General features: G+C 35.6%; 2 protein-coding genes across 2 annotated transcripts; one reads left to right on the top strand and one right to left on the bottom strand.

Moving 5' to 3' along the window:
- Positions 8,851–10,790, top strand: LOC105161255 (auxin efflux carrier component 5-like). The gene is made up of 5 exons (XM_011078890.2): positions 8,851–9,909; positions 10,050–10,135; positions 10,203–10,360; positions 10,496–10,572; positions 10,649–10,790. Exons 1-5 carry the CDS (start codon positions 9,050–9,052, stop codon positions 10,719–10,721), a joined length of 1,254 nt encoding a protein of 417 aa, XP_011077192.1. The 5' UTR covers positions 8,851–9,049; the 3' UTR covers positions 10,722–10,790.
- Positions 11,156–12,964, bottom strand: LOC105161256 (protein ROOT PRIMORDIUM DEFECTIVE 1). Its single transcript, XM_011078891.2, has one exon. It carries the CDS (start codon positions 12,660–12,662, stop codon positions 11,193–11,195), a length of 1,470 nt encoding a protein of 489 aa, XP_011077193.1. The 5' UTR covers positions 12,663–12,964; the 3' UTR covers positions 11,156–11,192.

The raw sequence follows: 13,043 nt of genomic DNA, 5'->3' as shown, positions 1-13,043 counted from the left end.
TGAATGTGAAAGTGGAATTCATATTCAAAAGCGCAGAAAAAATATAGCAAAATAATTGTCAAAGTTTCAGTTCAGAAGGTGTCCTCCCGCCTGGGGGATCAAACCTCTATTTATAGAGAAGTGTTCCTCTTCATCAAGGAATTGTATGTGCGCCCTATATCTAGGGTAAAGTGGATAGATTAAGATAAGCTATGATTAGTCCTTATCTTCAATTAGTCTCGCAATTAAAGTTTTCATTCAAACTGAGGAGGACTCTTGGTCTGTAGGGAGTCTGGCTGGCTAAAGAGTTCGAATTCTTGAGGGAATGTCCCTCAACATGCGTTTTGTTGGCGAAACCTTCCTGAACGATGATTCCTTAGAGGCTTGGAGGGTGTCTTCTTTAGATATCCCTGCTGTTTTTTAGATGAAGTCGGCTAAAGCCTGAGCCTTGATGGTAATCTAGGGTAGGTAAGAGATATCATAATCACTTAGTTCTACAACCCATTTTACCAGTCGCACGGATGTATCTGGCTTACCCAGTGTTTGCTTCAGAGGTAGATTAGTTTTTACTCCAATTGGATGCGAGAGAAAATAAGGGCGTAATCTTCTAGCAATGAAGTCAAGCTCGAGGGCCATTTTATCAGTGAGGGTATATTGGTTATGCTCCATTGAGTACTTTGCTGACATAATAAATCAACATCTATTTTCCAGTATCTTCACGAATGAGGATGGAGCTGATAGCTTGGGGGGTGGTCGATAAATACACATAAAGGGTATCCCCTAGAGATGGTTTCACCAGTAGAGGAAGTCTCGTAAATATCATTTGAGCTCTTCAAAGGATTGTTGATATGAATGATCCTACTCAAAAAATTCTTCGCTTTCCACAGGACTTTGAAAAAGGGTAGGCTTTCTCTGCCGACTTGGAGATAAAATGGTTGGGTGCTGCCCTCTCCCAGTTAGTCTTTGTACTTCATTAATGTTGGAGGGTGTCTTCATGTCCAGAATGGGTTTAATCTTGAGGAGGTTAGCCTCGATCCCTCTTTGGGTTACCAGAAATCCTAGAAAGTGTCACCCTTTCACTCCAAAGGCACATTTTTCTCGGATTGACCTTTAGTCGATAGTTCCTCAAAACAGATAATGTTTTTTCTAAGTCTGCAATATTGTCTTTGGTCTCCTTTCTTTACTAGCATATCGTCCTCGTATGCTTCGACATTCTTTTCAATTTGTGGGCGAAAAATTTTATTTACCAAACATTTGTAGGTGGCCCCTGTGTTCTACAAACTAAATAACATGGATACATAACAGAATGTTTTAGTGGACGTTATGAAACTAACTGTTTTGCGATCTTCTAGGGCCAGCATTATTTGGTGATACCCTTGAGATGCATCCATTATACTTAGCAAACTACATCCTGAAGTGGAACTCACCAGTTGATCAATACGAGGTAAGGGATAAAAAACCTTAGGGTTTGCCTTGTTGAGGTCGTTGAAATCAATACACATCCTCCAATGTCCTCCTGGCTTGGGTACTAATACGACATTGGGTAGCCACTCGGAGAACTCTATTTCTTCGATGTGTCCTATCGTCAATAATTTGTCGACTTCAGCCTGGATTATTTTATTTTTTTCAGGCCCAAAATGCCTCTTCTTTTGCTGTATTGGTTTAACGTTGGGAGCTATATTAAGATGTTGTTTTACGACGTTAGGGTCAATCCCTTCTATATCTTGTGGGATCCATGCAAAGTTATCTACATTGTGAGAGGTGCTCCTGAGGACTGGTCGTCCCATAATATCCAGCGATAGTCGAGGTATGGCAATTTGCTGAAAATTCGTCTGTCATCACTGCTTCCGTGGAGGGAACACCTTGCTGCTCATCTTCCAAGGCCCCTGTAATCTGGTGTTGAACATCTTGGGGACCTTTCTGGAAGCATTCCAATTGTGCCAGCCATTGTTGGGGGAACTCCTGGAGAACCGCTGGAGAGGGTCTCTATATCTCAATCAATTGGGTACTGGATAAGAGGGTGTTTCCTTCAACTAGGCCTCCTTCTATTCCTTTTTTAAGGATACCTACTTCCATCAAGGGAGCTAGGCAGGCAGGCACAAACACTGCCATCTACTCTTGGATTGTTGTCGCGATCACCTGCTGGATAACGCCTAACAAAGTGGAAGAGATTTCACTTAAGGTGGTGTCTGAAGAGGTACTTCATCTTGGAGGATAACTATAGGGTGCACCACTATTGGGGGTGGCATTGGAGCAGGAAGAGCTGGGCGGATTCTCCACTAATTGGAGTCAGAGAAGTTGTTGCAATGACCTGCAGAGGCTGATTGTTGCTAGGTGTTTGCACGGCTTTTTGCTTGATTGTGGGATTGCTGAGGGTTTCCATAGTAACTCATGTCTTCAACTCAAAAAGTTATCCACAGACTGCGCCACTTGATGTGTGCGATTTTACCACTGGTCCAACAAGCTTGGAATTTTGACGATGAATTTGGATTTTCCAATAATGAACTTGAAAAACGAAACCTGCAAACCAACACGTTAACACTCTGAAGCTCAAGTTATTATCGAATTTAAGAAATAATATGTTTAAATGATAGAGCGTACTAAAGGATCGAAGTATAATGACTGAATGTAAAAGTGGAATTCGTATTCAAAAGCGCATAAAAAATACAGCAAAATAATAACCAAAGTTTCAGTTCAGAAGGTGTCCCCCCGCCTGGGGGATCAAACCTCTATTTATAAAGAAGTGTCCCACTTCATCAAGGAATTATACGTGCAGCCTATTTCTGGGGTAAAGTGGATAGAAACAGTTAAGATAAGACATGAATCATCCTTATCTTCAATTAATCTCGCAATTAATGTTTTCATTCAGGTGAGAAAGAGAGTTCTTGACTGTGGAGGATTTCTGGTCTGTAGGGAGTCTGGCTGACTCAAGAGTCCGAGTTCTTGGGGGGAATGTCCCTCAACACGCACCCTCTACGCTGGATAAAGGGTATACCTGGGGGGGACCAGATACATGCCACGTGTGCTCTGGAAAGGTGTGTCGACATAGGTTCTAGGCCGGTTATTGCTAGTTGGGCTATGTTGTTGGGCTACATTGAGTGCACATCTCCTTCATGGGCTACTATATTCATTTGTGGGGGCTCTAGGCCTTGTTACTTATTGTTGACCCAAGTCTCCTTGGGCCATATACATCAGGGTGTAAAAGTAATTATCTCAAGAAAAAATTATCAAAAAATTAGAAACGATGTTAATATGTCCTTTGCAAAATTTGTTCACTCGAACGATTATAACTTTTGTGGTTTGCAAGGGATAAACAAATTCTTTATATAACATGTTTGGGATGATAAACAACTTTAGAAGTTGAATTCAATTTTTTTCCCCTTATACTTGAGATTGTTTTGCTTTTTTCTGGCGGCAAGGCCGAGGTACAACACATCGGCCAACTTTGAAACTGGGTTCGTGGCAACGGCAAATTGTTTTGAACATGATTGATAAAAAACGAAACGAGAAAAGTAAGTTTGCATTTGGGAAAGCCATTGATTTGTCTGTAATTTTTTCCTCAAAAAATAATAGAAACTGATTCTATTTTCCCCCAAAAAACGTCCAATTCTATGGGAAGTCTGGTTCTATTTTCTATTTTCTATTTTTAATTATTCTTTTGGAAAGCTAATTTTTAGAAAGAAAAAAGAAATAAGGCCTAAAAAAATCATATGAAATTGGTAATAGAAAACGAAGTTTTTTTTTTTTTTTTTGAAAAATTTCTAAGGAAAAAGAATTATTTATCTGAAAAAATGTTTAAAAAAAAGATTTGGTTTGCCGGAAAATTGCTTAAAAAAACAAATTTTTGCTAAAAAATTGCTAAAAAAATAGAAAATATTGACATTTGATAATTAATTTTGTCTTATTGAATGCAAAATCGTAAAATGACAAAATTATGAATTTCCCTTGTGGAGAAGAAAGGATGCAATAATATGTTGAATTGTGTGTAGTCTACAAGTGAAGGAAAATAATAGGCAGCATTGCAGAGCAAAAATAAGCTCTATTTTTCTGTATATACTGCAAAACTCACTTATGAAGAAATACAAAGGATATATATATAGTGTGGCATAACCTTCCTTAACAAACTAACAAATATTATTATAAAAAAGAACAAAACGATTATGTTGTATCTATCCTGTATCAAATAAGACTGTAACATAATTGTAGACGACCTCATCATGTGCGACCTCGCGATGTGTGAAAACCAATGTGATCTCAAGACCAGCGACCCGATATTGTACACTATGACCGATTGATGATAACAGAGTGCGCTGAAGCCAGGAAGAAATACGAACATTCCTAAAGCTTTTTCAGAAAAGAAATAACCACACTAATTGAATGACTAAAATAATAAAGCATGTGGGGAGAAGAAAAAAAAAATTCATGAACAAATTACAAAATAAGTCTTGTATGAATATTAAAGTTGAAGCCCAAAATAAGGCCGACAATGTGTCCAAAACATTTATATAACTTGGTATTAAAAATATCATCAGCACTGCAATTGTGCTCTTGCTAAAATCAAATGGTTTCTAAAATTAGAGAACACAAATTCTTTGTACTGTTCTATAAATGGATATAGTTATTACGACCAGATTAACCCATTATTTTTATATTTAGCTTCTAAACTTTTATCATCACCATTTTAAGGCACGGGCCTGCAAAAGAATCTATGATCCTTTTTAATTCTTAAATATCCTAAGGATATTCATGAATCGGGGCAATTGATGGAGAAAAAAATCAACCTATAAGAGAAAATGTTTACATTTCTGAAAATATCCACATTCAAGGAGATAATACATGAAACTAGAAATCGGCCCAAATTTAAAAGGATAATGTGGCGGTTATTAGCCGAATGACTTCAATGAATGAAGCTAAGAAAAGAGTTCAGGTTCAAGAAGACAATGTAACACAATTCAAACCTTTAATTAATACAACAATGAATGACCAATCACTATATAAGCTCTACTTGAAGAAAGTGAAAGGGAGGGAGGAAAAAGGGAAATAAAAATAAATTTATACTAAATTCTAGTATTGTGAGGTTAAATTGCACCCCAATTAATAAAAATTTAAGTAATCTCATTTGCGTACATCATATATATATATAGTTTATACACAAAATGAGCTAGGGTGCAAACAAGCATGGGAATAATTTTTGATTGATTGGTGGAGATGATGAGATATAGGTGATGAGAGAATGTGAATAAATGCCTATATGCTTTAATTTGTTAAACATTTCCACAATAACCATTAATTAATATTCTAATTACTACTGATGCATAAATATATATATATAATATTTGATTGACTGGAGGAGGTAGTACTATTAATGGATGGGCAATATCCAAGCTCAAACCTATTAATAATAATTAATAAGGAAAATTATAGTTATTTCTCATTATATGATATTTGGTATAATTATGAACGTGTCATTATTTAAAAAAATATAAATCTCTTTCAAATTAAAAATAATTATGTAGTTATTAGACAATAAGATAAAAATTATTATTTTACCCTTACTTTTATTTTTTTAAATAAAATAAAATATTTAAAAATATAAAAAAATGAGGTTTGGGGAGGTAAATAGTCCATTGAGAATTAGTTCATAAAAGTATTTTACAAATTTTAAAATGTGTATAAAATTGTAAAATACATAATTCAAAATGTTATTTTAGGCAGTTCACCACAAAAATTAGATGAAAAAAACTTAATGAAATGAGGTCATTGTTAGACGGACGTTCAAATCAAAGGAGTATTTTGTAATTTTTTAAGCAAAAATAAATATTTATACTTTACCAAATTTAAAAAAAAATGATTGTAATTTAGGCTAATTAATATCAAGAATGGGACACAATACTATTTAATTAGACTCGAATCCATCTAACTAATAATATAAATAGTGAATCCAAGTGTTGTTTGGTTACTGGCATGGTGCATGTCTGTGTAGGTAGCCTGCTGTTACTACCTACTCAGCTAAAACCATTAATGATTAATTAATATATATACATGTATGTGCGTGTGTGTGTTGGGTGACATATTCAGACACACATGCATATATATATATAGAATCCATTTGCAATGAATTGCACTATAATTAAATAAACTTGCTTAGTGGTCGCATTGACTAATCTAACAACCTTTTCAAATAAAGACGACCTGTATTATATATATAGAAGGGAGGGAGTGCAGTGAGGTGTACGTCATTAACAAGTGGACACCATTAATATTGAAGCATGAACACTAATTAAAGATATATACAAATATGATGTTAAATTTAGCATGAATATTTTGATTCATTATATCCTTTTTACTTTATTAGTTAATATATAAATAGATGGGTGGTGCAGTTAAGCTTTAATAAAGTTTAGTAGGCTTTATCACTTGGTTGGCTCCCATATATCTATATGTATAATATGTGCCCCTGGTTTGTTTTCTTACTTAGCACCTTGTTTTGGAGGCAAAACTATATCATATTATTATTATTCATTAATTAACTACTCTTTTAATTATATATATATATGCTAGCAGTTGTGGCACACAATTTCTGCGTACATATAATAAATAAATTTTTATTTTTTTAAATATATCATACATAATAATAAAATATATAAATCAACATATCACATTTTAAAAAATAAATAAATAAAAACTAACTTAGGGATATTATCTACTAAAAAAAATTGATGTCGTAGAGCCACAAACCATCGTTTGTGAGTGAACAAAAATCTTCTTTTTCTTATATTTGAAAGACATATAGATGGGAAGAAAAAATTGAGTAGGATGGTTGAAAAGTACATAAGGGTTACTTTTGGCTAATTTGAAATATATATTGACGTCGAATTGTAAAGAATCGTTATTTGTGAGTAAAAATAAATTATTTTTATTAGTATATATATATATATATACATAATGCATGTATATATGTAGGAATTCCATACACACACATATACATATGTATGTGTGTGTGTGGAAAAAGAAGAAGAAGAAGACGTCATTATTTAATCTATACATATATATAAGGGAGAGCACTTGTTTGATGTTATTCTTATTTTTGGTCATTTTTTCCCCTCATCCACTAACTTCCACATTTCCTCCACTATCTATAAGTGGTAAAATATAATAATAATAATAGTTATTTATTTTTAATGACTATTTTTCTCTGTCTTCTACTCCAGATATTCTCTTTTAAAATAATTTTTTATTATAATTATTTTTATTTTATCTGTAATAAAAAAATTTAATTAAATGTGTGCACAGACATGGAATATGTGATATTGATATGTATTAATTATTGGTGATGAGATGATGTCAAGTAGTAGTAGTGCATATGCTTTCTATGTATTGTTTTGATGAGAATATTCAAATTCGAGTTGCAGGCAATGAAGATGATGTGAGACGACGCAGTTAAAGTAGCAAATTAAAAGAGAGACAAAAGTAAGTGGAAAATCTTATTAAATTTGGAATTCAATTCTTCTTAAGTCGACGATGGACGCAACAGCACATTTAATGCTTGCTCCATTACCCACCTCCACCATACTACTTATTCCATTCTTGATATCATCTTTTCAAAATGAGTAAATTACTTTTTTATGAAAAAAATAGCAATTTATCTTCATATATAATTTTAAAAATGCAACAATTTATCGATCCCTATGTGCTTTTTTAAAATGAACCAATTTACCTCCTTAACTCGAGAGGTAATTAACTTCATTTTAAAAAACACAGTAGGATAAATTGCTATTATTTTTTTATATAGAATAATTTATTCATTTTTAATATCACAAATAGGTAAGTTACATTAAATCCATTCATTTTATGAGATCGGCGTGTAACTTTTAATGAGTAATTAATATTAGCGCATCCATCTCTCATATATATAGAGGGTTAATTGTTATAATGTAATATTAGCGCATCCAACTCAAAGTTGTCTTTACCAAATATTTGGGCCAATACCAAGCCCATTTTCATATAGGTTTTGAAAGCCCTTTGGTATAATTAATTTAGTAGGCAAAGACCTAACTTAATTGACGAAGCATAATAAAAAAAGTCATAAAATCGAGCCTCATCTATATTTGATATTGATCAATTTTAATAATATTTATTGATTAATTATAATATACTAATATTCATAATTAGTATATATTAATTGTTGATAATTAAAATTAAATAATGTATAAACAAGACAATTGATCTTATTTTTCTTTAATAGTAATTGATGTAAATTGGATTCCTCGAGATAGTACTTAATCAAAATTGCAATGGTAATAATATCGAAAAAAATATTTTTTTAGTCTACTAAATATTCTTAATATTAATTTTAGTTTCTGTAAAAAAAATATTTAATTTTAGTCTGACAACTATACTTATTTTTTTTTAAGTTTTACAAATTTTAAAATTGATAAAATTTAGTCCGAATCAGAATGTCGTTGGGCACTGAATCTTCAACAGTTGTTGTGTTTGGGACGATTCATAGAGAACGTTCACACTAAGAGAATGAGGAGCGCCAAATGGTACACAAGACGGACTATTGCATCTTCTGTTTCGTTTAATATACACACGTCACGTGTATAAAAATGACATTATGTATTTTATTAAGAATAATTTTATCTGTGTGGCGTGTGTAATTCAAATACAGTGTAGAATGCTATAAGATTTGCAATAGAAAACCTAATCCCTTATAAGGCGGGCCTCACAAGTTTTAGATTCTCAGGGGTTGTTAAATTTCTTGTTGCGTAGTGGCCGAGTGGTTACCCTCATTAATTATTATTTTTCTTTGAAATTGTAGAGGGGCATTTGAATTTTATATAATTGATGGTTGTTGTACGTGATCTCAATAGAGAGGCCCAATTAATGTAATTACTATTCCCCAACACATCTATAAATTCAGGCAGCCTGCACTGCACCTCTTTCACTTTGCTTGCATGTTTCTTCTTCATCGACCCCTTGAGAGGATTAAGCGTACGTACGTACGTAGATTGCAAAATTAAGGACCATCAGAAGGAAGGGGAATAGTAGTAGTCAATAGGGATCCATTATGATTGGGTGGGGAGATGTGTACAAAGTGGTGGCCTGTATGGCGCCGCTGTACGTGGCACTGGCATTGGGTTATGGGTCAGTGAAATGGTGGCGGATGTTCAAACCTGACCAATGCGACGCCATCAACCGCTTCAATTGCTATTTCATCATCCCTTTCTTCACCTTCCATTTCACCGCCGGTGTCGACCCCTACCACATGAATTATCGATTCCTGGCCGCTGATGTCATAGCTAAAGCAATTGCGGGTTCCGTATTAGCCCTGTGGGCTAATTTGTGCAGAAAAGGGGACTTGTCATGGGCAATAACCTCATTCTCTCTCTCCAGCCTCAACAACACTCTGGTGGTGGGGGTGCCCTTATTAGAGGCCATGTACGGTCCTGTGGGCCAGGATTTGGTGGTCCAATCCTCCGTCCTTCAGTCTCTACTCTGGTTTCCTATTCTCTTATTCCTGCTCCAGTTCTGGCGCACCAGTCGCTTGATTTATAACAATGCTGCTGCTGCTGCTGCTAATACTAATAATTCCACCAACACTAGTATTCATAACTACGGTCCCACCTCCACGCAAAATTGTTCCAATATCGAAATAGTTGTGCAGCAGCAGGGAGCAACGCCAGATGCTACTAATTATAGTGACCATCAGCTACTACAACAGGTGCCCCCCAAAGATCCAAATTACAACAGTAATACTCCTCCTGCTCCTGTTATTAATGTTATTGGTACGACAACAAAGGAGAGTGGAAAATCTGCATCTTCAAATAATCTGGGACCAACCATGAAGAAAGTTTGTGCAAAACTTGGGAAGAATCCCAACTGTTATGCTTGTGCCATTGGCCTCATTTGGGCACTATTAGCAAAGAGGTAGATATGCACTAGTACTAATGAGCCAATATCAATTCTGACTGCATATCTATATATATACACACACACACATACTTGTATTGATAACTTTAGTTCATCATATTTGTTAAATAATAATTGTTTGTTTTAATATTAAATAGGTGGGATTTTGAAATGCCAAGCATAGTGGACGGATCGGTTATGATAATGGCCAAAGCAGGAAGTGGGGTAGCCATGTTCACTATGGGTAAGTAACTGTTTGCTTAGCCAAGCGTACATGATATATATATGTAATGAATTGGAAGTGCATGCAGGTTTATTCATGGCACTACAAGAGAAGGTGATAGCCTGTGGGGTGAGGTTGACCGTATATGGTATGTTTCTGAGGTTCGTGAGCGGACCACTTACTGTGGCTGTTGGCTCTCTGGCTTTGGGACTGCGATCCAATGTCCTCCGAATCGCTGTTATCCAGGTATTCTATCTATATACATGCATAACCTAATTCATAAATCAATATTATACCTCCATCCATATTTCTCCACGAACAACATCATCTATTAATTAATTTTAAATATATCATGATGAATCAATTAATTTGACCATTCAGGCCGCTCTACCACAAGCAATAGCCTCCTTCGTCTTTGCTCAAGAGTATGGCTTACATGCAAACGTGCTCAGCACTGCGTAAGTCCCTAACTCTGTCTTATTTTTGTTATAACATATGAAAAATCTTAATTGTTTCTTTTTCCGTTTTTTTCAGGGTCATTTTCGGCACCATTATATCCCTTCCTCTCTTGATTGCATACTATGTTGTTTTAGATGTCGTCCATTAGCTAGCTATATTGAGATATAGCTAGCTAGTTAGTTAAGAAAAGTCTCTAACCAAATAGGATTAATTAAATATTGGGTTTTGCCAGCTCTAGAACTTTGGTGAAGTATTAACTTGTAATCTCTCAAATATATATACTTGCTAATTAATTGTGCTGGGCAGTGTCAGTGTTTAACTTTGACTCTTCAGTATCACTATATAGACAATTAGTAGTACTTTCATCTCAGGACTTGTCTATTTTGCTGAGGAACTGAAGTGCAGTCAATAAGTCATGTAAAGATTAATAATTGAACGGAGAAATAACATCACACTACTAGCTACATGGTTTCTTTTTATATTAATGCTCACCAATTTGTCAAACTCTACTACAGCAGCATTTTACTATAATTAAACATCTGTGCATGTATCCCAATTTTCTAAATCCCTATATGAAAAACAAACTACTCGTAAGGAATTATGTTAATAATACAGCATACTACCAGGGACCTGAACCACAGTCATTCTGGTTTATTGAAGAAGCATTTCTCTCAGCCATCCAAAACTCCCCTTTCTCTTGCAACCTCATTAGCTCTTCATTTTCATCATCGTCCACATCATCCTCAGAACTGTAATCTTCTAGTTGGAACAAATCATCTAAATCATCTGCAAAGTCGTCATAATATCCATCATCAACTTGATTGTCCAACGGTTGAGTGTTGCTTTTATTGACATCACCATAAATGTTTTCTTTTCTTCTCTCTCTTCTCATCCTCTTCCCTTCTCGTACTAGCTCCATCAGCTCATCTTTTATGGCCGAAATTTCATCCTTCTCCACAAGTACACCCTTATCATTATATCCCTCCACCAGAAAGACAGAATCTCTTTGACCCTTTAAGCTAACATAAAACATCTCAGGGTGCCTCACCAGCATTCCTCTCAGCTTGTTTGGCAATCCAAACTCCTTCCTAAAATGCGTTAAATGGTCCACCAAAGTCCTCTTCTCTATTGTCATCCCTAAAACCTCTCTCACCACGGCACAAGCTCTCTTCTCGGCCTCAATTGACTCTTTCACCAAATCTGTCACGTTAGTATTGTACGGGCAAACATTCGGAAGTTCCCTGAACTTTATGAGATAATCACGATGTTGCCTCTTCAAATTAAGCCCCTTCCTCAGCCGTAGATGTTTGAATTTCAATGGCCTGTCGACTATCAGCCCAACAGATTCATTTTCATCACGTGATGGTAAGATGTTAGCCAAATTTGGATCCCAGTTGACAAGCTCAAGTGCACGTCCATAAGAAGTGTCGACAACCTTAAACTTATCTGGGTGGTCATTGCAAAGGCGCGAGCGGAAGTTAATGGGCAGACCAAGGTCAGGACCCAAATGCACAAGCTTGGACAAGAGAAGCCTGTGATATGGGGAGGCAAGCATTAAAAGTTTCTGTAGTTTTGCAGCCAAAGAGTTAGACATGCATTTCTTAAGATCAGTTTCCTTTCTCGCAAGGGCCTCAGCAGCTGGAGTGAGACGGACACAAAGTTGAGAAAGCGGACCAGAGGCATGGAATGGTGTAGGTGGGGTTGGAATAGTGAAGAGCTCGAAAATGGTGGGATAACGACGGATCATTGATAAGAGAGAGCGTGGTTTGGGTAAAGATAAGTAAGAGCGGCATTTGTAGAGAAGTTGAATGGGCATGAAGTGTTTTGGTTTGGAAAGCAGGAGAGTTTTGAGCTTTTGAACAAAGCGTATCTTGTTTTGTTTCAGCACATGCTTATCCAATCTGGGATCACGGACTAGTTTGTGAGGAGAGGAAGAGCACGTAATTAAAGGTGGGAGGAGGGGCTCGTGTTTTGTGCTGGTTCTGGTGCTGACACAAACTCTAAGGGTAGGCAGAGTGGGGATAAAATGGGATGGAAGGGCAGAAACATGGGATGGAGTAGAGATGAGGTGAGGAAATAGGAGGGCCATTGCTCTCAGTCTGAGTGCTTGGAAGATGGTTGAGTAGGCATTTAATCAAACAGGTGGGGTGCAGAAATAAAAAGGGTTGGGGGAGATGCTCTAATAACAAATAGAAATGGGTTTGAATATCATGATCACCACAGGACAAGAAGAAGGAAAGCAGGAGGGAGCGAGGGAGGGAGGGAAGGAAGAGAGTTTATGGATGAAAAAATTACAAGAAAGGGAGAGAAAGTCAGAGTAATTGCTACTAATCGAGTGATTGCAATGTATTAGAAGCTGTGAAAGAAAGACTCCCTCTATTTCACACTTATAATCCATATATATATATATATATATTAATTGTTGTTTTCTTCTCTTATATACATATATAGCAAAAATTCAACATTTTTA

The sequence above is a fragment of the Sesamum indicum genome, linkage group LG4 (genome assembly GCF_000512975.1).
Source record: "Sesamum indicum cultivar Zhongzhi No. 13 linkage group LG4, S_indicum_v1.0, whole genome shotgun sequence".
NCBI classification, from domain to species: domain Eukaryota; kingdom Viridiplantae; phylum Streptophyta; class Magnoliopsida; order Lamiales; family Pedaliaceae; genus Sesamum; species Sesamum indicum.
The sequence above is the reverse complement of the archived record's forward strand: the minus strand, read 5'-3'. Positions and strand labels throughout refer to the sequence as shown.